Source organism: Accipiter gentilis, chromosome 11 (assembly GCF_929443795.1).
Source record: "Accipiter gentilis chromosome 11, bAccGen1.1, whole genome shotgun sequence".
Classification (NCBI taxonomy): Eukaryota; Metazoa; Chordata; class Aves; order Accipitriformes; family Accipitridae; genus Astur; species Astur gentilis.
Genome location: NC_064890.1, coordinates 1,117,756 through 1,140,879, shown reverse-complemented (window position 1 = coordinate 1,140,879; position 23,124 = coordinate 1,117,756). Strand labels below are relative to the sequence as shown.

The window sequence follows — 23,124 nt, the reverse complement described above, 5'->3', positions numbered from 1 at the left end:
CCCAGCCACGCATGGCATTGCTGCTGCCAGACCCACGGATGCTCCATGCCTGCTGCCTCCCGCCTGCCAGCCATGGGCTTTTTGGAGGCAGCACCCAGGACCAGGCTGCTCCCCCTTCTCCCAGTGCCCAGCGAGGGCTCAGCCCCTCGCTACCAGAGCATGGCCGCTGTTGGGCTGCCAAACACTTGGTTTTGCCCGGTCCCACTAATTACAACCCAATTAGCACTCCTGCAGCATGCAGCCTGAGCTGACCCCGCAGGGCTTTCACAGCAGCCAGCATGGTGGGGAGGCAGCACGGACCCCTGACAGCACCCTGGGGCGGCTATAAAATGGGTCAGACCCCCTCCTGGCACCAGGGGACAAGAAAATGAGCTTGCCAACGCATCTCGGAGTCTCTGCCCATCTCCTCTGCATCCCAGCACAGTGCACACAGGGTTTTATTAAGGCCCAAATCCCTGTGCCCCGAGATGTTCGTGGAAGATGTATGTTGGGGAGTGGGGCTCTAAGGCCAGCCAGCCAGAAACGCGCCGGGCACGGGGTACAAAGTGGTGGTGTTTAATTACTCGATATACAACAGCACATTACGCAGCCATACGCCCCCTCCCCGAGAGAAAGAGAACTATAAAGTTTATCGAAGGATAAAAAGGAGGATCCTTCTGACCTGCAGCGGCAGGGCTGCCTGCCAGCCCCGCTCAGCCCCCACCGCCAGCTCCAGGTGAGGAGTGGGGACACTTGGGGACATGCCACCCTGGCAGGTCCGGGCAAGCTCTCGCAGACGGCACATGCAGGTGGGGAGGGCGGCCAGCACGCAGCGCTGCCAGGGCGAAGGCAGGACACCGCAAAATGGAGCTGCCCAACGAGTCCTTGAGGTTCAAGTCCTACCAGATAAACACACAGAGACGAGGCCACGCTTGGGAGAAAGGAAAAACACTCCCCCCTCCCAAAATAAACAAAAAACCCCAAACAAAACAGCAGTTGGAAGAGACGTCCCCGGCTCATCTAGTCCCTGTGCCGCCGGCCCAGCTAGCGCTTGGAGAGCTCGTGCGATAGCCAGTCCAGCCCGTCGTAGAGCCCCGTGCCCTGGGTCGCACACGTTGCCTGCACGTACCACTGCAAAACAGAAGGGGATGGAGAAAAGGGTTTTGGGCTCTGCAGATCGCCAGCCCGGTGCACCCCAGGAGCAGCCCCGTGCCCCACGGGTCCCTCCTGCAAGGATGAGGACGGGGATGGCACCCTGGACACTCACGGTCCTGCTGCGCAGCGTCTGCAGCCCCAGCTTGTCGGTCAGCTCGCTCACCGCCATGGCGTTGGGCATGTCCTGCTTGTTGGCAAACACCAGCAAGACGGCATCCCGCAGCTCATCCTCCTGCAGCTGCAGAAAGAGCAGGGATGGCTGAGCCGGGTGCTGCCGGAGGGCGGCTCTCGGTGAGCGCTCGGTGAGCCTCTGCAGCACCGGCACCCTGGCAAGCAAGACCTGGCTTGGACAGACCAAAAGAGCCGGGAGGGCTCTCCAGCTCCTCCACTCACCTCCAGTATCTTGGCTGCCCTCCTGCCCCCATCGATGCCCGGAGGTCTTGGTGGCACCAGGATGTTCTTCCAGGAGCACCCATGCCCTTCGCAGAGGGGCACCCGCATTGGAGCGAGGGGCTCCAGTGATAGAGGGGGCACAGCAACTGCTGTGGGGACGGTGCAAGAGAGCAGGCACGATGCTCTCCAAACAACGGCAAGCAGGCAGTGGGTACCTGCCCGTCCCTTCTTCCCACTCTCAGGCTGTCATGCACTCCGCTCTGCGCCGGCTTCCTTCCCCAAGGATGCTCTGCCCCCACCCCAGGCAGCCACACCAAGGAATAAATGACCCCTGCCTCGCAGGCTGGCTTTTGGACATCGTTTCTGGACTGGGCACTCGACTAGCAAAGCCCTGACTAAGTAAAACCTAAAACCACATTTTCTCAGCCGTATTTCCCCCTTGCAATTGCTCCTGCTTCCTGCAGGTCCAGCCTCTGCCTGGCAGAGGAGTCTCCGTCAGGTCCCCAAGCCCGTTTCTGGATGGATGCCCCTGGCACCACGTCGCGGGCAGAGCAGAGCCAGGTGTCATCTTGCATCCAACCAGGCATTGCTGCAGAGCTGGGCGAGCGGGAGGAGGGCTGGGAGATGCCCACCTCCCCGCCAGACCAAATCCCTGCCGTCACTCACCATCTTCTGCAGCTCGTCGGCAGACTCCTGCACTCGCTCTCGGTCGTTGCTGTCCACCACGAAGATAAGACCCTGTGGGAGAAGCCAGGCTGGAGCAGGCAGCTTGCACAGAGAAAAGAGGCACCCCCCCAGCCAAGGGGACAGCAGCCCTGCTACCCACCCGCCCCCCATCCCATACACCCCCAGAAAACCAGACCACCCCAGGGACGGTGCTACACCTCACCCCTTGCCCGCTCCTCCGCCAGACCCCTCTGCCTCGCTCCCCTCCGATGGGGCGATGGGGCAAACACCCAGGCGCCGTCCCAGCACCCCCAGCGGGGCCACCGCACCAGGGACCAGGATGCGTTCCCTGCCACCACTCACACACCCAGTTCAGGCAGGATCAGGCCACAAGCCCCGGGCAAGCTCGAGCCAGCCCCGCTGCAGCTGATGAAGTTTATCCCTGCCCTGAGTCAGCGTACCTGCGTGTTTTGGAAGTAGTGCCTCCAGAGGGGTCGGATTTTGTCCTGGCCACCCACATCCCAGACAGTGAAGCAAATGTTCTTGTACTCCACCGTCTCCACGTTGAACCCTGCGGGGTGGCAGGAGGGGCATGGGGAGAGGGTGAGAAGAGCCTGGCTCCACTTTCTTTACACCCCCCCATGAGGGATTTACAGACATGGATGAAATCCCCCCCAAGCCGTCTCCTCTCCAGGCTGAGCAGCCCCAGCAACCCCAGCCTCTCCTCGTACGAGAGATGCTCCAGTCCTTTCACCATCGCTGTGGCCCTGCACCGGACTCACTCCAGCATGACCCCATCTCTCCTGCACCAGGCAGTCCAGCACCAGACCCAGCACCCCGAGGTGTCTCAGCAGAGCCGAGCAGAGGGGCAGGAGCTCCTCTCCTCTCCTGACCCACTCTCAGTGCTCTGCCCAGTGCGGCCCAGGGTCTGGAGGCCCCAAGCCACAAGGCCACGTGCCTGGTGCTTGCTCAGGTTCCTTCCCAGCGGGACTGCCAGGACCTTCTCCTCAGAGCTGCTCTCCAGCAGGTACCAGGGCCTGGGGTTATTCCTCTCCCAGGACAGGACTTGGCATTCCCCTGGTTGAACTCCATGAGGTTCCTCTGCCCATTTCTCCAGCCTGCCCAGGTCCCCCTGGATGGCAGCACGGTCCCGCTGGTGTATAACCACTCCTCCTGGCTCGGGACCGTCCACAAGCTCGCTGAGGGTGCTCTCTTCCCCATCACCCAGGTCATGAATGAAGATATTCAGCAGCACCGGCCAGGGTGGTACACCACGGCTGACCGGTCTCCCCAACCCAAGCAGCTCAGCACATTTCCAATCCACCTCCAACAGCTTGTGGGAGATGCTACGGGAGACGGTGCCGAGCACCCCACTGAAAGCTTCACACCAGGATCTGGCAGGACAGCTGCCTGCCCTGCCTGCCATGCTCGGGCAGACTGGATCCCCATGGTCCGAGAGACCTCCTGGCCATGAAAACACCTTTGCCCTCTTTGGACCGGAGCCAGATCACGCTGACGTAACGGCTCGCGCTCTGTGTTCATCGTGGGGCAGGCGGAGGGCAGCAAACCAGGGTGGCACATATGGGTTGGCACCTGCCGTGCAGGTTGAAGCGGGTGGTCTGCGCCAATGCCCGTGCCGGGGACCACAAGGGGTATTTTGGGGTGCAAGCCAAGGTCCCCACCGGGCACTGGCCGCAGCTCTGCCCCAGCACCCAGGCAGGCAGGGGATAACGGGAGGGTAACGGCTGGGCAGAAGGGGCACTGGGCGTCATGCCGCACATCCCACCCGCCCGCGGTCCCCAGCCCATTGGGGGGCACCAGGGATCGGCCCGGGGGACCCACGGGAAAGCGGTACCCGGGTGGGCAGCAAGGCCTGCGGGATGGGGGGGGGGGGGGGGGGCCTGCCCGGTGCCGGCTGTCAGAGGCGGGGTGGGGGGGTGTCCTGCCCGGTACCCGGTGCTTGGTGGGGGCCCTGCCCGGTGCCGGCTGTCAGAGGCGGCGGGGGGCTGGGTCCTGCCCGGTACCCGGTGCTCGGTGCGGGCCCTGCCCGGTGCCGGGGCACTCACCGATGGTGGGGATGGTGGTGACGATCTCGCCCAGCTTCAGCTTGTAGAGAATGGTGGTCTTGCCGGCGGCGTCCAGCCCCACTGCAACCAAGAGGCGGTGTCACCGGCGCCGGTACCGATACGTGCCCCGGCCCCATCCCCATCCCCCGCCCGGCCCTGCTCCGCCGCCCCCGCGCTCACCCATCAGGATCCTCATCTGTTTCTTGCCGAAGATGCGGGAGAAGATGGCGGAGACCGTGAGGCCCATGGCGGCGGCGGCGGCGGGACGGACGGACGGACGGACGGACGGGACGGGACGGGACGGGACGGGACGGCCGCGCTGCCACCCCGCTGCCTCCGCGCTCCGCCGCGCCGCAGGCCCCGCCCCGCGCACCGGGCCCCGCCCCCCTCCGCTGGGCCCCGCCCCCACGCCCACCGCCCCCACTCCCTGCATCACCAGGCCACGCCCCTCACTGACAAACCACGCCCCTCCACCGCTCTGTACCGCCCCCTCCTCCCTCCCTGGACGCTGCACCTCCTGGGGCCCCCGCATCGCCCCGCCCCCTTCGGCGCTCCCTTGGCCGTCTAGCCCCGCCCCCATCGTTTATAGCCACGCCCCGTTGCATCTCCCCACCTCCCCGCAGCGCTGCCAGGCGAAGGCGCATGCGCAGCGCGCGCCGGCGGTAGGAGGTGTCGGGCGGAAGTGGCGTGCGCGGAGGGTGCCGGAGCGGAGGTAAGGCCTGCGGCGGCGCGGGGGTTGCCCTGGAGACGGGACCCCCACACACACCCCTCCGCGGGACCCCCCCCGGACACCCGGGATCCCCCTCCCCGGCTCTGCAGTCTGTCCTGCCCTCCATGTCCCCTCTGCTCCAGCCCCGCGGCCTCTCTGCCGCGGCGTCGCAGCCCCCCTCAGCGGCTGCCCCCGGTCCCTTCCCCCCAAAGCCTCCCCCCTCCCCCGCCGTGTCACCTTCCCACCCGGCCGTACTCCCCTCCCGTGACTTCTCCGGCCGCCTGGTGCTGACAGCCCTCCCCGCCGTGGCAGGTCCTCTGCAGTGGAAGAGTCCCCCCACACATTCCTCCCCCACCATGGCCTTCTGCCGTGGGGACCCCCGAGAGCTGGCAGCGGTCGGATTACCTTCACGGCCGGCAGCTGTGCTGCCAAGGGACAGGCAAAGGGGCTGTTTCTCTTGAAAAGGAAAAATGGAGCCATTTAGAGGCGTGAGCCCCCCTGACTGACCTGAGGGGGAGCGGCTGCAGCGGCAGGTATTGCTGTACGAGGCGTTAAAGCGTTCTCTCTGGTCCTGGCTGAGGCACTTGATGCATCCGAGTCATAGCAGGAGTTTCCCCTCGGAGCAGGACCTGCACAGGGTTCAGTGCATGGCGACAGATGAGTTGCAGAGTCGTTAACTGCGTGGTGTCCTGGGGGAGTTCAGGGTGGTGGTCCTGCTTAGCTGCCTGCTCCTGCCAATCGCAAACATGTCTCTGCTGCTCGTTTAGCCTTTGTGCTGTTTTTCTCCTTTCAGGTTGCACAAATCATGGAGAAGTTTGGCATGAACTTTGGAGGTGGCCCGAGTAAAAAAGATCTTCTGGAGACCATCGAATCGCAGAAGAAGCAGCTTCTTCAGTACCAGGTTCGGCTGAAGGATGTCGTCAGAGCCTACAAGAGCCTACTCAAAGAGAAGGAGGCGTTGGAAGCCAGCTTGAAAGTGTTGTCTGTGTCTCATGAGGCAGATGTTGGCTTGAGCAGTGCTCAGCCTGTGTCTGTGGCTAGCTCCAGCTCTTCCTTTGCCGATTCTGCTGATGACAGGAGCTCAGTTCACAGCGAAGATAGCGTGGGGGCAGCTACCAGTGCAGACACTGCTGCCAGTCTGGCCAGTACCAAGGGTGAGCCAGGGCCTGAGGATGATAAGCCCACAGCTGCCGCTTCCTCTCTTAAATCAGAAGAGACGAGCAGTTCAGAGAGTGGCATCAGCACGAGCAGCGGGGATGTGTCATCTGCTGCTGGTGAGGCTGATAAAAGAGTGCTCCAGCTGAAGACCCAGCTGGCGACTTTGACCAGTGCTCTGTCAACAGTCACACAGGAGAAGTCCCGCATGGAGGCCTCATACCAAGCAGACAAGAAGAAGATGAAGCAGGACCTGGATGATGCCATTAAGAAAGCAGAGGACGAGACCAAGAAGTTGGAGACAGAGCTGAAGTCTGTCCAGGAACAGCTAGCCGAGACTAAAGCCCGTCTGATCACGCAGCAGCACGACCGAGCCCAGGAACAGAGTGACCATGCTGTTATGCTGCGAGAGCTACAGAAGCTGCTACAGAGCGAGAGGACTCTGCGCCAGGATGCAGAGCTGAAGCTGGAGGAGACCAGGGAGGCGTTGGCCGGGAGGGTGTGTATGGCTGACCGTGCCGAGGGGTATGAGCAGCAGATCAAGCAGCTGAGCCAGGAGGTAGAAGACTTGAAGAGAGAGCTGCAAGCTGTTCAGGAGGAGAACAACAAACCAGACCCCCGCATACAGGATCTGCAGGAGGAGATGGCCAGCCTTAAGAACCACTTCCAAGTGCAGCTGTTACAAGAGATGAAGAAGGTAATGCCTTGTACAAGCCCTGGAGCAGCTCACTCTGTGGCATGTATCGGCAGCGATTGGGGCAGGGTTTGAGGCTGGAAGAGCACAAATTCTCCTTCCCAGTCCTGCAGAGTCCAAGAGGTTTGAAACAGATGAAAGTATCATGACTTTGATTGATGGGATGATAGTCCCAAAGGAGAATAAAAGCTGTTTGTGGTACAGCGTATAAGTCATTAATCAGGGGGTGGTGACCTTTGAATTTGGGAGCAACCTTTGAGGTGATTACATGGTGACTCCTCCACAGTGTCATTTGGTTCTGAACATGTTATCCTCTGGTGTGACGGTGGCCAAGCTTGGGAGGAGAGACCTTTCCACTGCCCCACTATGGCAATGAGTGTGTCTTGTCTTGTATGTAAGCGCAATACAAGGTACAATTACAGGAGCTCATAAAAACTAACCTTCTTCAGTGAAACTCGGAGTGCTCTAGGAAAAGAAGAAAGGAAAATACAGGAGGAAGGCTCTAGCCCATGTGCATGCAGGGGGAAGAGCTAGAAAGAGGGATGTGGTGGAAAAGAGGAACCTGCGTAACTGCAGGTTGTGGGGCAACGTGCTCAGGATTGACATTGGGGGTTTGGCACCAGTAACCAAATTTGCATCTGGAAACACTCTGGAATGGGATCTTCCTCATCTCCTTGCACTGTGGAACAAATTTTCTTTCTAATCTGAAGCATCAGGCTGGTTTAATGCAGTTTGCTTTTTTTTTTTGGAAGTGACCTCTAATAGCTTCTCTCTGACAGAGGTGAAGGTGACCTGACTCCAGCTGTGTCTTAGTTCACAGTGGTGACTGTCGAGTCAGTTGCATCTCGATAGCTGTAAAAACTGTGAACACCAGGTGTTTGTTGTAGCTACTCAGAAACCACTGAATTATATCAATACTGGTGCAACAAAATATAGGATTTAGGTAAATTGCAGTTAGATGTGTGAAAGCTTTAGAGCACACGCACATTTTAAAAAAATCCTGTAGCAGATTTTGACATGGGTTTGCTGCTTCACACCCCCGCACACCTACAGCAACACAGATAATGCTGGTGACAGGAACTCTGCAGAGCAGGGAACAAAAGCAGAAATGCTTTTAGGTTATCCCCAAATAAACAAATATCCAAAAAGGCAAGTCAGTGTCATGGTTTGTGTGGGATTCTAGGCGAAAGGATGGCCCCACACTTGTTTGGAGTTCAGCAGAGCAGAATTAAGCCCCCGTGTAAACCACAGACCTCCTGCCCAGAGAGTTGAGCTAATCTAACCCTGCTGTGTCTCTCTGCTTTCAGACTGCACAGGCAGAGGAGCAGCTCCGTCAGCATGCCCAGATGGAGGAGCAGCGAGTGGCTGACTTGGAGGGCCAAGTCTCCGAAGTGTCAGAACTACTTGGCACTTACGAAAAAGCCAAGCAGAAAGACCAAGTGATCATTCAGAAGCTAAAGGACCGCATTGTACAGTTGGACCTGGAGAACAAAACCCTGGCCATCGCTGCCTCCAGCCGGTCACCTGTTGATATTCATATAGAAGAAGCCAATCTTGATGTTAATGTTCTAAAAGATAAAATGGAGAAGCTGAAAAAGCTCTTGCAGGCAGCAACTAAGAAGAGTCAGCCTGCTCTGGACATCGAGAAACTGTGTGAGCTGGAGCTGCCAAAGGGCACTGAGGCTGGGGACGGTGAGAAGGCCACTGCTTTGTACTATCAGCAGGAGCTGAAGCAGCTGAAGGAAGAGTTTGAAAGGTACAAGATGAGGGCACAAGTGGTTCTCAAGAACAAGTCGGCCAAAGATGGCAATCTGGCTAAAGAACTGGAAGAAGCTCAAGAGCAGCTGACTGACCTGAAAGAGAAATATGTCATGCTTCAGCTGTCCTCTGATGAAATGGAGAAGCAGCACCAGCAAGACATGGAAGCCAAGAAGCAAGAGTTGTCCCAGCTGCAGCAAATTCACAGGCAGGAATTAGAGCGATGCCAGCTGGACTACAGGGAACGGGCGCTGAAGCTGGAGGAGGAGATGCACAAACAGCGGGACCGAGCCCTGGCGGTGCTGGCAGAAAAGGACCAAGAGCTGGAGCAGCTGAGAGCTGTCATGTTGCCTTACGGGCTTCAAGGATCCAAAAACTACCTAGTGTCAGGGACTGACATTGCTAGCAATGACTCACCAGGTAATGATTCCTCAGAGATTCTCCCCCAGGCTCTTCATCTCTCCACCACCAGTGAGCCTACCTTCTTCTTGTATGCAGAGCAGCTGGCTCGCAAAGAAGTGGAAATTGTAGCGCTAAGGAAGCAGAAGCACAAGCTGGAAGTGCAAGTTCACCAGCTCCAGGAAAAAATCTTGGTTGAGGAGGAGAAGCACCAGGAGGAGATATCCGCACTTCAAAGAGAAATTGAGAAGAACTTCAGAGATAAGAGCAGAGAGGGAGCCAACCTGGAATACCTCAAGAACATTGTCTATAGATTTTTGACGCTGCCAGATTCTCTTGGTCGCCAGCAGACTCTAACTGCCATATTGACTATTCTGCATTTCAGCCCAGAAGAAAAGCAAACTATTACAAAACAGTCAGCTTACAGCAGCTGGTGGCTTTCTGGGAAGAGATGAGATGGTAGCTTTTATTCCTAACCCCTTTTGCATAGTAACACTTTTCTGATTATTAACTAAGACCACTTCACTTGTGGTGTAACCTCTTTCCAGCCATGTGATGGAGCAGGGAGCTTTCAGCAAAGAATTGGGCTTAAACTAGTGCTCTTAGCACTAATGTAAAGCAGAATTGTGCCAACTATTCCAGTAGGAATACAGTGCTCTCTTGCTCTCTGATGTGAGAATTTGCTCTGAGTTGGAACTTGATTTTTTAAAAAAAGGAAGGTACTGATGCTTTTTTAAACACAATTTTTAAAAAATCCCTACCTGTCAGGCATAGGGTGAGGAGTCCTATTAGAGTGGAACTTGCTTGTATCTTCAAATGCCAGACAGGCTTGTGACTCAAAAGATTTAAAGGGGGCGGGAGGAAGCACTTAACACGGTGCTAAAATAACATAAGACAAAGAGCTGAAAGCCTGGGAGAAGGATGAGTCTTAACTACCAGCATCATCCAAATGCAGAAAATCTTGAGCAATTTCTTATAAGGTTTTTTTTACCTGGAGCCAAATTTATACCAGTGGATATAGCAACTCCCCATAGCACTGGGGACCATCAGATGGTGCAGCATGTTATGGTGTGCTCTCATTACTGACCAGGGATTCTCTCTGCAGTTATCGGTGTTTCCCAGGAAGGAGAAAAGATATCCTAAGTATTTAAGTTTGAACCCTTGTAACTGCAGTGGTGCAAGCAGTGGTTCCTTACCAGTGTCAAACTAGCAGGTGCTATGTAGCAGTTCTTTTAGAGCAGGTATCTGAGCTTTCTGACCCTGTTTGGGATGGGAACCAGGGTGTTGCAGAAAGCAAACAGAGGAAAGGCTGAAATAGGCACACTGACCCTTCAGCAGTCATTTTCTGAGCATTTGGGAGTTTGAGTGAAGTTTTGATATTCTGCAATGTTGTTTTTGGCAGCAAGGCGTTGCTCCTGCTGGGATGAAAGAAGCAAGCAGCAGTGAGGGGCAGAAGATAACAGCTCTGGGGGCAGTGTGTGCCCTCAGCTTGCGGTAAACACTGTGAGGATAAAGGCCTGGCTGGTTGCTGCATAGACCTTGAAGTTCTTGCGTAACTTCCTTGCAAATCGGTGAGCATGGCAGGAAGGAAGCCAAAACATTTTGAAACACCTCTGCCTTTGGTAGACTGCTGTAAGCTCCCTGCTGGCATTCCTGTGTTTTGCAGCTGTGCTCCGGATCTGCCGGCTCCTGACTGCTTAGACCCAGAAGGATGGAGCTAAAAGCCCTGGCTCGCTGGGAAGATGGTTGTATTAGGCATTTTATGAACGGTTGCAAGACTAAAACCAGAGCGTGTGTTTTGAATATTAGTGGACTGCGTGAGAAGGGTTGGGGCCTTGGGAGAGCTGCGGCGTACAGCTGTGAGTGTGCTGGGGGAGCTGCCTGCTCCTGCCCCCCGGGCCGAGGAGGGCAGCTGGCAGGCTCGGTGCGAGGCCAGTGCTGGCACGAGCAAACTCCTCTCCCCTCTTCCGTGGCAGGAACCTGACTTTCCTGTTGTTTTTGCTCTGTGCTTGAGAGCTGACAGGCTGGAGAAGGGGAATGCACTGTTTCCCCCCCAGAGCCCATGTTTTCACCGGTTGAAGGGCTAGGGCAGCGGCTGGCTTTACCCTATTGCCTTCCCTTCGCCTTCTGTCTCTCCCCTGCTGGGTTGATGGTTGAGACAAGGGAAGCAGCCACCTGTCTGGAGGGAGAGACTGGGTCTCTGGGGATCTCCCCAGCCGATCGCCTGGGTGCTGGGGCCACTAGAGGGCACCCACTGGTTGCCCAGTCCCCAGGGACAGGGACCGGAGGGTGCAGCATCCCTCCCACTGCAGCCACCCCGGGCGCTGCCAGGGTCTGCTTCCCTGGGATGGCACCTGGCTCTGAAAAGCAACACACAAGGAAAGCAGCGAGTGACACGAGAGGGCTCAGCAACTGCAGCCGAGCCTGGGTCCTGGCTGGTCTGCATGACTGGGAGGGACGATGCTGTATCTTAGGGCGGCTTGCACCAGGACTTCAGGCATTGCAGGTGGGAGAGGTTCTGTGGGGTCAGCAGGGTGGGTTTTTCTGTCCAGAACGTCGTCTGCTGCAGTGGAACTGCTCCTGAGGTCCAGGGCAGAATGCCGGTGCTTTCTGTAGTGAAGGGTATATAAGGTCAGGAGAAAAAAAATAAGCGTGCCAGCTGTTGTGTCCCCAATGCTGCCTGTTGGCATTAAGTTATACAAAATGGGAAGGAGCATCTCTGTGAGGCCAGAAGAGCTGTGCTGGCTGGATCTCCTGGAAAAGCGCCCATCAGGAAGTGCTTGTGCTAATATTTAAATGGTCACTACTCTCTTAAAACCAGGGAGGGATGTTTTGCTTCCAGAGACGTTGGGTGGTTGCCTGCAGCCCTGGGAACTGGCTACTCCCAGTTGTGCTTTTACTGAAGCTTCTAGAGCTTTCTCATCTGCGTAGGCAAAATCTCACTTGAGTTTTGTTTTCATGCACCTGCTTTGTTTTTAATTACAGCTTGGCTACTAAAGCACAACTTCCCAGTCCCAGAGTACAGGGAAAGTGTAAACACGGGTGTCAAGTCTTGTTTTAACAATGTCCAGGTCTCTCACGAGTCCGGGAGCTGAGTTAACAAATAGGTTGATTTAGCAGCTCTCGATGCCGTGCTGCCCAGGGAGGCCTTGGTGCACCGCGCAACCTGGGCAGCTCTTCGGGAGGGAGCTGCTGTGTCTCTGGGCAGCGCCGGTGCCGTTGGCAGCTCACGCTGGCTCGGCCGGGTTGATGAGCCATTGCCGCTCCAGTCCGACAAGCCCCGCTGCTCAGTGCTGGGTATGCGCTGCTCGCTCTTGAGTGCACGGTCTTTGCACAGCTGCAACTTTGCGGCTGCCGCTGTTTTTTTACCCGAGTGTTCCCCGGCACACGTGATGAGGCCAGCATGGTGTACGCTGTTTTTCTCGCAGAGGATGTGGGCTCTGAGAGGCCTCAGGAGCTGAGCGGGGCTCCCCAGCCAGCACACATCTCAGCACAGGGAAGCCAGAGCCTGCGAGTGCCTCTGCAATTCAAGTGCCTGGGATGGATGGAGAGCTTTAGCAGCTGAGCAGGACGGAGTCCTTTCCCATCTCAGTGCTGTGCCGGCAGTCCTTGTCCTGTCAGTGGCCGAGCTCACTGGAGTCCACTCCACAAATCCCACCTTGCTGAAGGCAAGGGCAGTGCTCCAGCTAATGCAACCCTTGGTGCCAATTTCTCCTCAAAAAATCCTCAGGGAAAATAAGCCCCAGGCAGAACCTGTCCTGCTGGAGGTCTTGGGAAGGAATGACAAAGCCAAGCAGTCGGCAGTTCCTCGTGAGAGGAGGAGGAGAGCGCATTGGCAGTTGGTCCCGTGCAGGATCCACGTGCTGCTCCGATGGAGGCATCTAGATAGAAATTGGAAAGTTTGTTCCAGGGAGTGCTTGGTCTTGGGCTCCTTGACTTTGAAACACTTCTCAATGATGGGAGTGTTGGTTCGGCCAAGGGATCTGCCGAAAAGAACCCAGTCTCTGGTCCCAGTTTGGAAAGATTGAATCAAGTGGTGCCTCTCAAACCACGGGGATTGCTTAAAATCTTACCCTGCAGCAGCAGGAGCCATTCCCACAATGCCTGAGGGTGATGATGCTTCCTCCTGCTTTGGCTTCACTGCACAGGCTGAGAGGGGATCCCGGTTCTCCCTTTGCCTCATGCCTCTGGAAGAGCCCCTGCCTGGAGAATGAAGTAATGTAGAATAGATCCCAAGTGGCGGTGGGTTTTGTGATGGTTGTCAGATGCAGCAGGACTGACTCTGCTGTCCTGTGACCACTGTGAGATGCCTCTTCCACACCCACAGGTCTGCATTCCTCTGCTGGTCCTGGGCAGGAAAAATTGCCAGCCAAGCTGGAGAGAGACTGGCCGGAGGGCAGGTTGCAGCAGTTGACAGTGATGGTGAGGAGAGGAACAAAATGGGGTCCAGCTGGGACCATGCGGAGCCGCTGCTCAGTGACCAGCGGGGTTTAAGGAGCATTTCCTCACCTGGTGGAGGAGAAAAGGAGCGGCTATGAAGGAGGCAGCTGGCAGCTGTGGGGGAACATCTCCAGGAGCTGCCAAAGCAAGGTCCTCTGCATTGCTGTCAGCCTTGTGCAGCTCACCCAGTGCAATTCCTTTCTCTGTTCCGCTCCAGCCCCTCTCCCTACTCCTTCTCCATCCCTCAGACGTTCCCCATCATTCATCCTTCTTTCCTCTCTTAATTCAGCCTATACTGCTGAAATAAAAGTAAAAAAAAAAAAAACCACCTGAAGCATAACTCTGCTTGCTGTTTGGTGACCTGTGGTTTAAGTGGGGAGCAGCGCGTGGGCTGGCTGCTGGCATGTGCTTATGCAGCACTTTGCCCCCAGCCTCCCTCAGCACGCTGCTGCAACCAGCCGGGCTTGGTGCTGCTGCACTTTGCCAGATTGCAGAGCTTCTTGCCCAGGGTGCTGGGGTCTGCCAGATCCACCAGCCCTGGCTGCTGATGGCACAGCGTGGCTGTGGTGTCCTTGTTCTCTGGTCTTGCAAAAACTGCTTGAACAGGTGTAAAAAAACTAAATTTTTTGTCAGCTTGCAAGTTTGACCTGTTCTTTGCTGTTAGATCATCGGGGAACATCAGGAAACAGCTGCAGTTGCCCTCCCCAATGTGGTGGCAGCCTGCAGCGGGGGGTGGCTGTCCCAGCTGGCACCTCTCTTCCCTCCAGCAGCTTTTCTGGCACTCTCGGCAGCGACTGCTGTGCCCGTCTGGCTTTTCCCTCCTAGAGCTTCCCAGTGCAAGCAACGGGCGGGACTGTGTTGTGGCCGTATCCTGCAGAGGCAGCTGCACCGAGCCCTCCTGTCACCCTGTCCCTGCTCGTGCCCGGTCTCCCGGTGTTGGCAGAGCGGCCCCCACGCAGCACTCTGGCATAGTCTGTGGTCTCAGGGCTGGCTGGGGCACTGGGCTCTGGGGCTCACCTTGCGCGGGCTTCTTTTGCCCTGCTGACCCTTTTCCCGTGCCTCAGTTTTCCCTCTTAGCAAGGAGAAGTCTGCCTGCACCTGTAGCAGCAGATGTGGGGACGCCTGTCGCTGCCTGCGCACGCCACTTTGCAGCAGACGGCCAAAGCAGCCAGGAGGCGAAGGGGATGGAGAACGGCCACGCTCACGTCTGCAACCCCGACGGGGAACTGCATTTCTTGCTTGCGTTCTCACTCCCCAGCGTGCAAGAGGGAGGTGCGAAGGAGGCTGCCAAGCGTTCGCTTGGGTTCCACGAGCACGAGGGGCTGATCCCCTCCCTGCTCGCAGGGCTTGCACGTAGCAGCCTGCGTGTCTGTGGGGAAGCTCCTGCTGCCCCGGCTGGGCAGGTTCCTCCAGCTGCGCTGTGCAGGCAGAGCTGCGGCCGTGTCCCTGCAGATGGAGTGTGGAGCGAGCCCAGCCAGCAACTGCTCTGGTGCCAGCCTTCCGAGCGCTGCCGGCTGCTGACCCGTCCCCAGGCTGTGCAGAGAAGAGCTGGGAAAGCTCTCAGCTCCCAGCTGCCTGGCCATGGTGAATGAAGAGGAACACCCGTCGGCTCTCTCAGATAACCAGGTAAAGGCATGTGCAGGCAGGAAACCCTATGCAGAGACCTGGGAAAGATGCTGCCAAACGCTGCAGTCCCTGTTCAGGCCTCCCCCGTGGGCTCCTGGCCGAGGGGGGGTTCCTCCACGCCGGAGATGGGGGGACAGCGCTGCGGGGACCATAGCTGCCAGCAAAGGGGTCCCAGCTGCCCGGCCCAGGACTCGGGGGCAACTGCTCCTGCTCTGCTGTCTCTGCGTGACTCACCGGGCCCTGGGAGCCATCCGGCTCTGGCAGTCTCGCCGGTTCCTCTGCGGCAGCCCCACGCCGCGCTGTCTGGGAACCGCTCTCAGCAGCGCAAGCCTGGAGCGGGACGCGGTTTCTTCGGCGCTCCCCAGCCCCAAGCGAAAGAAACCCAGGTGCTGCGGTAAGGCAAGCTCGGGGGACGCAGCAGGGAAACCCCTTCATGCAGCCACCGCAGAGGGGCTCATCCCATGCGGCAGCACCGCGGGGCTGGCGAGGAACCGGCCGCTGGCCCCTCCGCTTTGCCCACCAGCGAAGGGCTCCAGCCCCTCCGGCACAACCTCTTGGGGAAGATGCCTTTTTTGCTTCTCCTCTGCCCGCTCTGCGGTGACACCGGGGCGCCGGCCGCCCACCGCCGCTTCAGCCAGGGATGCCTGCGGGAACAAGTCTGGCCGTGCCTGGGGGTCCACGTCCGTGGGGCAGCCGAGGCTCCCGCTGTGGCCCCGCTGCAGGACGCCTGAGCCCGTGCTCCTCTCCATCTCTCTCCCTTAGGTCTTCGTGCTGACGTGCATCTACCTGCCAGCCGCACTGCTGAGGTGGGTTCTGCCCCCCCGGCCCTTCGGTGCTGGGGAGGGGGGGAGGCAGCAGCCGTAGCCCTGCCTGCACGCGGCCTCTTGTCTTATGCACAGCCCCCTTGGACCCCAAACCTGGGGTGTGGGAACTGGCCTCGCGCTAACCCGGGCCTCTGCCCTATCCCATTGCCTTTGTAGGGAGGGGACCCCACACACACACACCATACCCGTGCCAGCTCCTTCCCATCTCGGAGGAGGCTGAGCACAGGATCCCCACTGGGATGGGTTCGTTGGGAAGCCACCGTGCTGGGCCACCAACAGCTCTGCTCCGCCAGGTCGTTAACCGCCAGCCCCGTCTCTTCCAGCCTCCTGGGCAGTGGATCGGTCCTCGCTGTCACCTCCCGGCAGAGGCGATGCTGCCACATCCAGGTGAGTGCCGCTGGCTCCCAGGGGCACAGGGATGGGTTTTGGCCTCAGCTAAGCCTGAGGCAGAGCCTGGCCAGGACTGCTGCTGCTGGGCTTAACGCACAGCAGGACTGGAGGGGGGCAGGAGATGCAGGATGCTCGCACTAGCATCCCTGGAGAGCAGCAGGTCCCAACTCTGCTCCCGGCCGGCCTGGGGAGGGACGTGGCCATGGCAGCTCTGCTGAGCCAGGGAGAAGCTGCTGCCACCGGCGTGACGCTGCCAGCCAGAGCTAACGCTGTGTCCCGTCCCCCAGCTTCGCCCCCTTTTCCTCCTCGCCCTGGCAGATTTCCTGGCCGCCGCTGTGCTGCTCAGCACAGCCACCATCCAGCTGCTGCCAGCCCCGCTCTTCATCCCAGCGTACGCTGCCTGCCCCTACGGACTGATGCTGGCCACGGTAGGGGGGGTCGGCTCGTGCCGTGGGGTGGCACCGGGAGGTGGGCATCTCCTCCTATACCCCTGGGAACAGCTGAGACCCGTCTGTGGGCTGGAGTGTCCCCAGGGAAGTCCCGGGCTGGGGAACTATTTCTCCTACCAAGAAATGGCTCCTGTTCCCCCTGTCACTGTCCTGAGCCACCAAGACTCATTCCCTGGGGAAACATGACCAGTATTTCTCCCCAGCCCCTATGAGGCGAGTGCTGCGTTCCCCCCCCGGCAGCATCCCTCTTGCCTGCGCCGTGCCCTGCCTCCAGCACCGGGATGGCAAATCCAAACGCAGCCGCTCATGTGCGCCAGAGCAAAGCAGGGCATGGCTCTCTCCGGTGCAGTCGTGTTCTCCCCTTCATGCCCAAACTTACCCAGCACCTGCGGCTCCTGCCTGCCACTTCCCTCCTGCCCTGATAAAGCCACCGGCCAGCCGGTCCCCCTCCCCAGGGTGGGCGCAGTGACGGCACGAAGCCATTTGCTCTTGGTGCTGCGTGTCTCAGTGAGCGGCTCCCTTGTTGTGCGGCTGCTCCTGGCACAGCTCTGCTGGGGGACAGCGGGATGTTGGGGTGCAGAGCACGAGGAGGGGAGGGGGAAGGTGCCTTTGGGGTGCTGGGCACAGCAGGAGCCCGCTCTCCCTCTCCTCTCACAGACCTTCTACGCGGTCTCGTTCCTGATGGTTGTTGTCTATGCGTACGAAGCCTACCGCACCGTCCACGGCTGGAGAGCCCGGCACATGGCAGCTCTGCAGGTCAGTGGCCACCAGCCGTGGTGCGGCTGGGCATCATCCTTTGCACATGCGGCTGTTCTGGCCCTGAGAGGACGCGGGGAGCAGCGAGGGGATCCGAGGGCAGCCCCATTCCCTGAGGTGTTAGTGGCTTGCCCTGCATCCCAGCAGAGCAGGGCTAGAGCCTCAAGCTGCTGCGAGACCCGCAGCCTCGGGTCATGGGGGGTTTCCTCCCTGCAGGAGAGGAGCGGGTGCCTGGAGAGCGCATGGCAGGGGCTGCCCTACGTCCTGGCCTGGTACGTGCCAGCCGCCGGCCCCGAGCCCCTCTCCACCCTGATCCAGGCTGCGGCATGGTGTCCGCCCTCCCGGCTCTGCCCAGGACGGGATGGATGCGCTCACCTCCACCTCTCCCTGCAAGGCTGGTGCCGGCACTCACGCTCCTGGGACAGCTCATCGCCCGTGGCACCTCCGTGACCGACGTCGCGCCAAGACCCATCGAGCCCGTCGTGCCGTGGAAAGGCAACCGCTCACATGAGACCTACAGCCTTTACTGCTCCAGGTACGTCACCGGCCTGCCACCCTGACCCCGAGGAGGGAGCTGGGGGGGGGGCACCCCTCTCCCTTCCCCATGGGCTTGGGCGTGCGGCTGTTCCTGCAAGGTGCACGAGGGACACCTCTGGGTGGTGAAGGCTTTGGGTTGGGGGGGTTAGGGGACCGCCACCAGCATCCTCTGTCCTTTCAGTTGCCTGCTCCTCATCCACCATGCCCAGGATATCTGCTACGAGGTGAGCGCTGATGGGTGCCCGTCCCTCCCACCGTTGCCTTTGCCCTTCTAGCAGACACCGCTGCCCAATGCTGCCGAAGGCGGCTGGGCTCGGAAGGCCACTGGGAGGCAGCCGGTCTGCGGTGCGTGGGCAGATGCTGCCGGAGGGATGGGGCAGGAGCGTCCCTGCTCAAGCAGAGGCACAGGGGCAGCCCCCAGCTCCGGCAGTGCTCCACTGGTGGCTGTTCCCACGCCGTGGGGCTTGTGGCACGGCTCTGTCCTGCCTCTGTGGAAGGAGCCGCTCGGGGCAGAGCTGGCCTGTGGCTCCGCTGATTTCCCAATCCCTCTCAGTACATAGGTAGGAAGGACGTGGGCCTGGAGGGGAAAATTGTCTTCTTCTTGTACCTGCTGCTGGTGCTCAGCTGCTGCACGGTAAGCCAGCGGCACGGTGTGGTGCATCGGGGAGAGCACAGGGTCTGGCCGCAGAAGTCAGCGTGCCCCGGCTGACGCCGATCCCCGCCGTCCAGCTCCTGTACCGCAGGGTGAAGCTCTGGTGCCGGAGGAATGCCGCGGCACCCTTGCTGACCCTGGAGAAGGATGGCTTTGCGGGCAGAAGCATCCGCAGCGTCAGCAAAGTCTCTCACTACTTCCAGCTGGTTTTCCTGCTCTGCTGGGCGCCAGGTAAGTCAGAGTGGGGATGCCCCGCAGCTCCCACAGCAGGCGGGAGCCACCGCAACTCTTCCTGCAGCCCCTTTATTCCCCAGCTGAGACAGCACCCAGGTCCAAGACAAGAGGCTTAGGCTGAATAACTGCAAAGCCTCCAGGTGTCTGTAGGACGCCGTGGCCAGGCAGACCCAAAATGAGAGGACAGCCAGCCCCGATCGCTGCTGTCGAGTCCAACCGGTGGCTGGTTTAGCCCAGCCTGCTCTTAGGATGACAGGTTCTTCCTGAGCTGGAGGGTGGATCGTGTTTGATGGACCTGCTTTTTAGCAATATCTCATCCCTTTGAGGGCCTGTTTAAGCTTTCAGCCTTGCAGAAACTTGTGGCAATGAGTTCCCCAAGGTCCCTGGGCCGCGTGTTGGGGAGGACCTCGTTGTACACGTGTGCTTGTCCTGCGTAGAGCCCTGTGCCATGGGACATAGGCTGTGACAGGGGAAGGGCATTTGCCACTTGGAGAGGGAAACTCCAGATGAAGCATTATCAGAGAGAGGAAGACCAAGGAGTGTCCTTTTGTCTTCCATCTGCAGCCTTCCTCCTCACCCTCCTCTCCTTCACCAGCATCAAACCTGCCTCGGTCTTTTTCCTCTACGTTGCTACAGTAAGTAAAAACCCGTTTCCTGGGCTCCAGGACCGGGACATTTGTCCCCATCAGATGTGTGAGCGGTGATGGGGGGGGGAGCTGGGAGAGCTGTGCCGTCCCCGTGCCACAGTGGCAGGGCTGCGGGAGCCCTGCCAACCCCAGGACCTGGTGCCACCCGGGGCAAAAGCCCCGGGTTGCTGGTGGCAGCCGGGCTCTGCCGGGGCTCTTCCCCCTGGTTTGGTGGTTGGTGTTTCGCTCCTCAGCTCTTCCCAGGTGTTGCCCTTGTCTTAGTTGAGCACACCAAGAGGAAAACCACCTCCTGTGTCCCTGCGCCACCCTGCCTGTGCGTTCACACGGGCTGATCCCAGGTGGCTCCTCTCCGGCGTGGAGAGGGCGATGGGGTTTGCAGCACTCCTGCAGCACCGGGTGGCCCAGGGGCAAGTAAAGGCAGCGCTTGCCTCTGCCCTCTCTCTCTCGCAGGCCCTGACCGTCTCCCTCCAGGGCTTCTTGCACAGTTTGGTCTACGGGTGGCTGAGGCAAAACTTCCGTCAGGAGGCAGTGGGCAAGAGACCCTCCCTGCAGCATCACCGGGGCCTCAAGGCTTTCTATGACGAGTCCCTGGGGGCCGTTCCCTAGGCTGTCACCTCATCCCGCTGACTCCGGGCTGCCCAACACCTCGGCAGGATTTGCACATCCCCGGCAGTTCCCTGCAGCCTGTCCGTAGCCAGGCAGGATCTCTCTGGACACAGTCCTTCGTGCCTGGAAAGGTTCGAGCAAGGCGCAGGCAGCACCGGGCAGGTATCCGACAGCGTTGGGGGGGGCTGCAGTGGCTCTGCCCCAGTGGGAATTCCACCCGTAGCGCCTCGCTGCTGGAGGCAGCCTGACTTCCCACCGCCTGCACCATACAGACAGCAAAACCACAAGCAGTCGCTGCACAGGAGATGGACCATGGGAGATGGGACAGGAGCTCTCTGGAAGAAGAATGCCCCTGTTCCGTACCACAAACGACTCGGCTGTTGGCAGCAGCGGGGCTTTGCAGGTTCATGAGCATTCAGGTGCTGTGGGAGGAGGCTGGTGGCACGCAGATGATTTGGCAGTCCCTAAGGGCTTCCAGCAACTGAACATCAACTGCAACTATCCCAGGGAAGGTGGTGGGTTTTTTTCTATTTTATTTGGCCTTGTTTCAGTGTTACGCTTTCTGCCAGCGAGCAATCCAAATTCCTCCACAGGGCTTGGGAGAAAGTGCTTATAAATAAAGGTATTATGGTTGAGGTGCTCCTGGCGTTTGCTGCTGTTAGATAAGTAACAGAAACAGGCGGTGAGCCAGGTGGCTCATGCCTCCTTCCTGCCTCAGGGGAAGGTTTGTGGCCAAGGCCATGTCCATGGGGATGAAGGAGCCATGGCTGGAGATGATTCTGCCCCACAGCCTCCTCCAACAAGTTAAAAATCAGCCCAAATGCTTGTTCATACCTTGTCTACTTCTGGGGCTGAGAGTGCTCAAGCACCATCACCCATGCAAAGACAAACCCTCAGGGGGTGTTGGTGGGGCCGTGCTCACCCCCATCACACCATCAGCTAGCACAAACGGACACGCGAAGAGCATTTGGAGACCTCCAGCCTAAGGAAGATAGCTCAGGGCAAGAGCCAGGCATGCCATCGAGAGCTGCTGGGGCTGGGGATGGAGATGGTGCTGAGATGGGCTCAAGTACCGATGCGCAGAGGTGTGTGACAGCCCACGAGGGCTGCGGTGGGATGACGGGGGGGGGGGGGGGGAACTGCTGCACAGGGGAGGTGGGAGCATGGACTGACCGAGCACCAACTTGGCAGTGGCTCCTTCCAGCATGTCTGCTGGGCGTGCTGTTTGGTGACCACTGGGACTCCTGCGCCACCAGAAATAGAGGTGAGAAGCCGGGCGAGGGCTCAGAACCGTTTAAAAGTTGGTTGTTACCAGCAACCCAGTGTAGGGGGAGGACAGGGACACGTTTCCAGGCTCTTAATGCAGGCACGAGAACCAGGACTTAGGAACAGGGCAGAACAGAAAAGACTGTTAGAAGATGAGGCAGGTAGAGAGAAAAATGGATGGTGTGTAGCAGCCTAGGTAGAAAAGCAAAAAGAATGATAATGGGTGTCGTTTGCAGGATATATGGTCTAACCTCCTTGGGAGGAATGGAAAGCAAGAAATACATCACTGAGAGGAATAATACCTGAAGGAGGATGTTTGGGCTGTTGAGCTACAAGGTGATAGGAAGACGAGCCAGTGGCTACTGAGCACTGCACAAGATAAGGGTGCGTGCTCATGCAGTGACCCAGGGACGGAGAAGATGCAGCAAGGAAAGCAAACGACTTGTTGGGTGTACGGGCAGGGCGGTACAATGCACCCGTGTAGGATGTAAGGGATGAACTGCTGGCAGACAATAAAACCCGGTGTTTGCTTTGGCATAATAATGCAAGTCATGAGGCTGCAAGCACCCAGGGCTTCCTCCTGTGGGTACCAGGTGAACGCCAGAAGCGTTTGTGGTATGAGCCCTCTCCCACATGGTTGGTGGGAGAGAAAATAAGTAGGCTGAGGCTTGCTGGGAGAAACAGGAACAAACCCACTGCTAGGGCTGCCAGGGAGGCAAAGCTTCTGCAAGGAGAAATGGGAGCAAATGGGTCGGGGGAGCAGAGAAGCAGAGGTGCACAGTGATGGGGAGGACAAGTTGGGTTGACCTCGGATCCCACTCCAGCAGATTCCCAGAGGAAAGGAAGGACTGGAAAAGACTAAAGAGGTTGGGGGAGCAGAAAAGAGACAAACCACAAGACTATGAAAACAAGGGTGACCCTCCCCATCTCTTCAGTAGCACCACGTTTCTGTGAAAATACTGTTGGACAAGTGTGGGGCAGGCCCACAGCCAACGCTGCAGGTTGGGCACCACCAGGGCATGCGGCAGCAAGGCCACAATTCCAACCCAGTAAAGGGGAAGGAGACAAACCAGCACCTACGAAGGGTGTTAAAAGAACAGCAGATAGCCAGGATGACAAAAAGCCAAAAATCAATAACCAGGTAGAAAGAGTTGAAGAGTCGGCTCCAGGAGTGCCAGTGTCTCTGGAGAACCAAACCCAGCCAAGGACAAACCCTTCCTGGAAGAAGCAGTGACAGAGCTGGGGGGAAGAGAAAACAGTACACACAACAGCGGCAACCGGCACACAAGAGCCAAAAGGACTCAACTGGGTACAAAGAGGGGGAAAAGACAGCAGCCTGAAGTGAACCTGAACTCTGAGATGCTCAGTAAGGGGATTTGTCTGCCCGAGCGGCTGGGGCTGGCAGCTGGTCCCAAGGCTTCTGACCACAGGGCCCTCCACCCCACGCAGTTTTTGCTTTGCAGGTGCCTTGGACATGCCGCGGGTAGGGCAGAGGGATGCACAGCAGCCAGCAGGTGCGAGTCACCCTTTGCAGGGCCGGGCTTAGTGAACCCTACAGAGAAGTCTGTGAAAGGTGGCAGGAGCCTCTGTGCTGACCGAGAGCCCCAGACAGACGTGTAATGGAGACTGAGAAAACACCACGCTGAGGGCCATGAACAACCGAGATCAACAGCACCTCTGCAGAGAAACCCCATTCCTAACTGAATAAATCTACTAAGACTCA

General features: G+C 58.6%; 3 protein-coding genes across 5 annotated transcripts; 2 read left to right on the top strand and 1 right to left on the bottom strand.

The window, feature by feature from the left end:
* Window positions 1-512: 512 nt before the first annotated feature.
* ARF5 (ADP ribosylation factor 5) lies at window positions 513-4,615 on the bottom strand. Its single transcript, XM_049814280.1, has 6 exons — window positions 4,440-4,615; window positions 4,260-4,340; window positions 2,655-2,764; window positions 2,194-2,265; window positions 1,247-1,372; window positions 513-1,110 (listed from the first exon to the last, which is right to left on the bottom strand). Exons 1-6 carry the CDS (start codon window positions 4,504-4,506, stop codon window positions 1,024-1,026), a joined length of 543 nt encoding a protein of 180 aa, XP_049670237.1. The 5' UTR covers window positions 4,507-4,615; the 3' UTR covers window positions 513-1,023.
* Window positions 4,616-4,922: 307 nt separating this feature from the next.
* On the top strand, window positions 4,923-13,888 carry GCC1 (GRIP and coiled-coil domain containing 1). Its single transcript, XM_049814015.1, has 3 exons — window positions 4,923-4,971; window positions 5,762-6,820; window positions 8,125-13,888. The coding sequence occupies exons 2-3, from the start codon at window positions 5,774-5,776 to the stop codon at window positions 9,427-9,429; spliced, it is 2,352 nt and encodes a 783-aa protein (XP_049669972.1). The 5' UTR covers window positions 4,923-4,971; window positions 5,762-5,773; the 3' UTR covers window positions 9,430-13,888.
* A 139-nt stretch (window positions 13,889-14,027) lies between these two features.
* LOC126044407 (uncharacterized) lies at window positions 14,028-21,240 on the top strand. 3 transcript variants are annotated; one of them, XM_049814018.1, is made up of 12 exons: window positions 14,028-15,040; window positions 15,803-15,846; window positions 16,188-16,251; window positions 16,542-16,682; window positions 17,361-17,459; window positions 17,676-17,731; window positions 17,854-17,994; window positions 18,178-18,220; window positions 18,550-18,630; window positions 18,726-18,879; window positions 19,447-19,517; window positions 20,001-21,240. In XM_049814018.1, the coding sequence occupies exons 1-12, from the start codon at window positions 14,996-14,998 to the stop codon at window positions 20,133-20,135; spliced, it is 1,074 nt and encodes a 357-aa protein (XP_049669975.1). In that variant the 5' UTR covers window positions 14,028-14,995; the 3' UTR covers window positions 20,136-21,240. The 3 variants fall into 3 exon arrangements, with proteins under 3 accessions (XP_049669975.1, XP_049669973.1, XP_049669976.1); XM_049814016.1 differs by having other exon boundaries at window positions 19,980-21,240; XM_049814019.1 differs by lacking the exon at window positions 14,028-15,040 and having other exon boundaries at window positions 15,660-15,846; window positions 16,573-16,682; window positions 19,980-21,240.
* The last annotated feature ends 1,884 nt before the right edge of the window (window positions 21,241-23,124 follow it).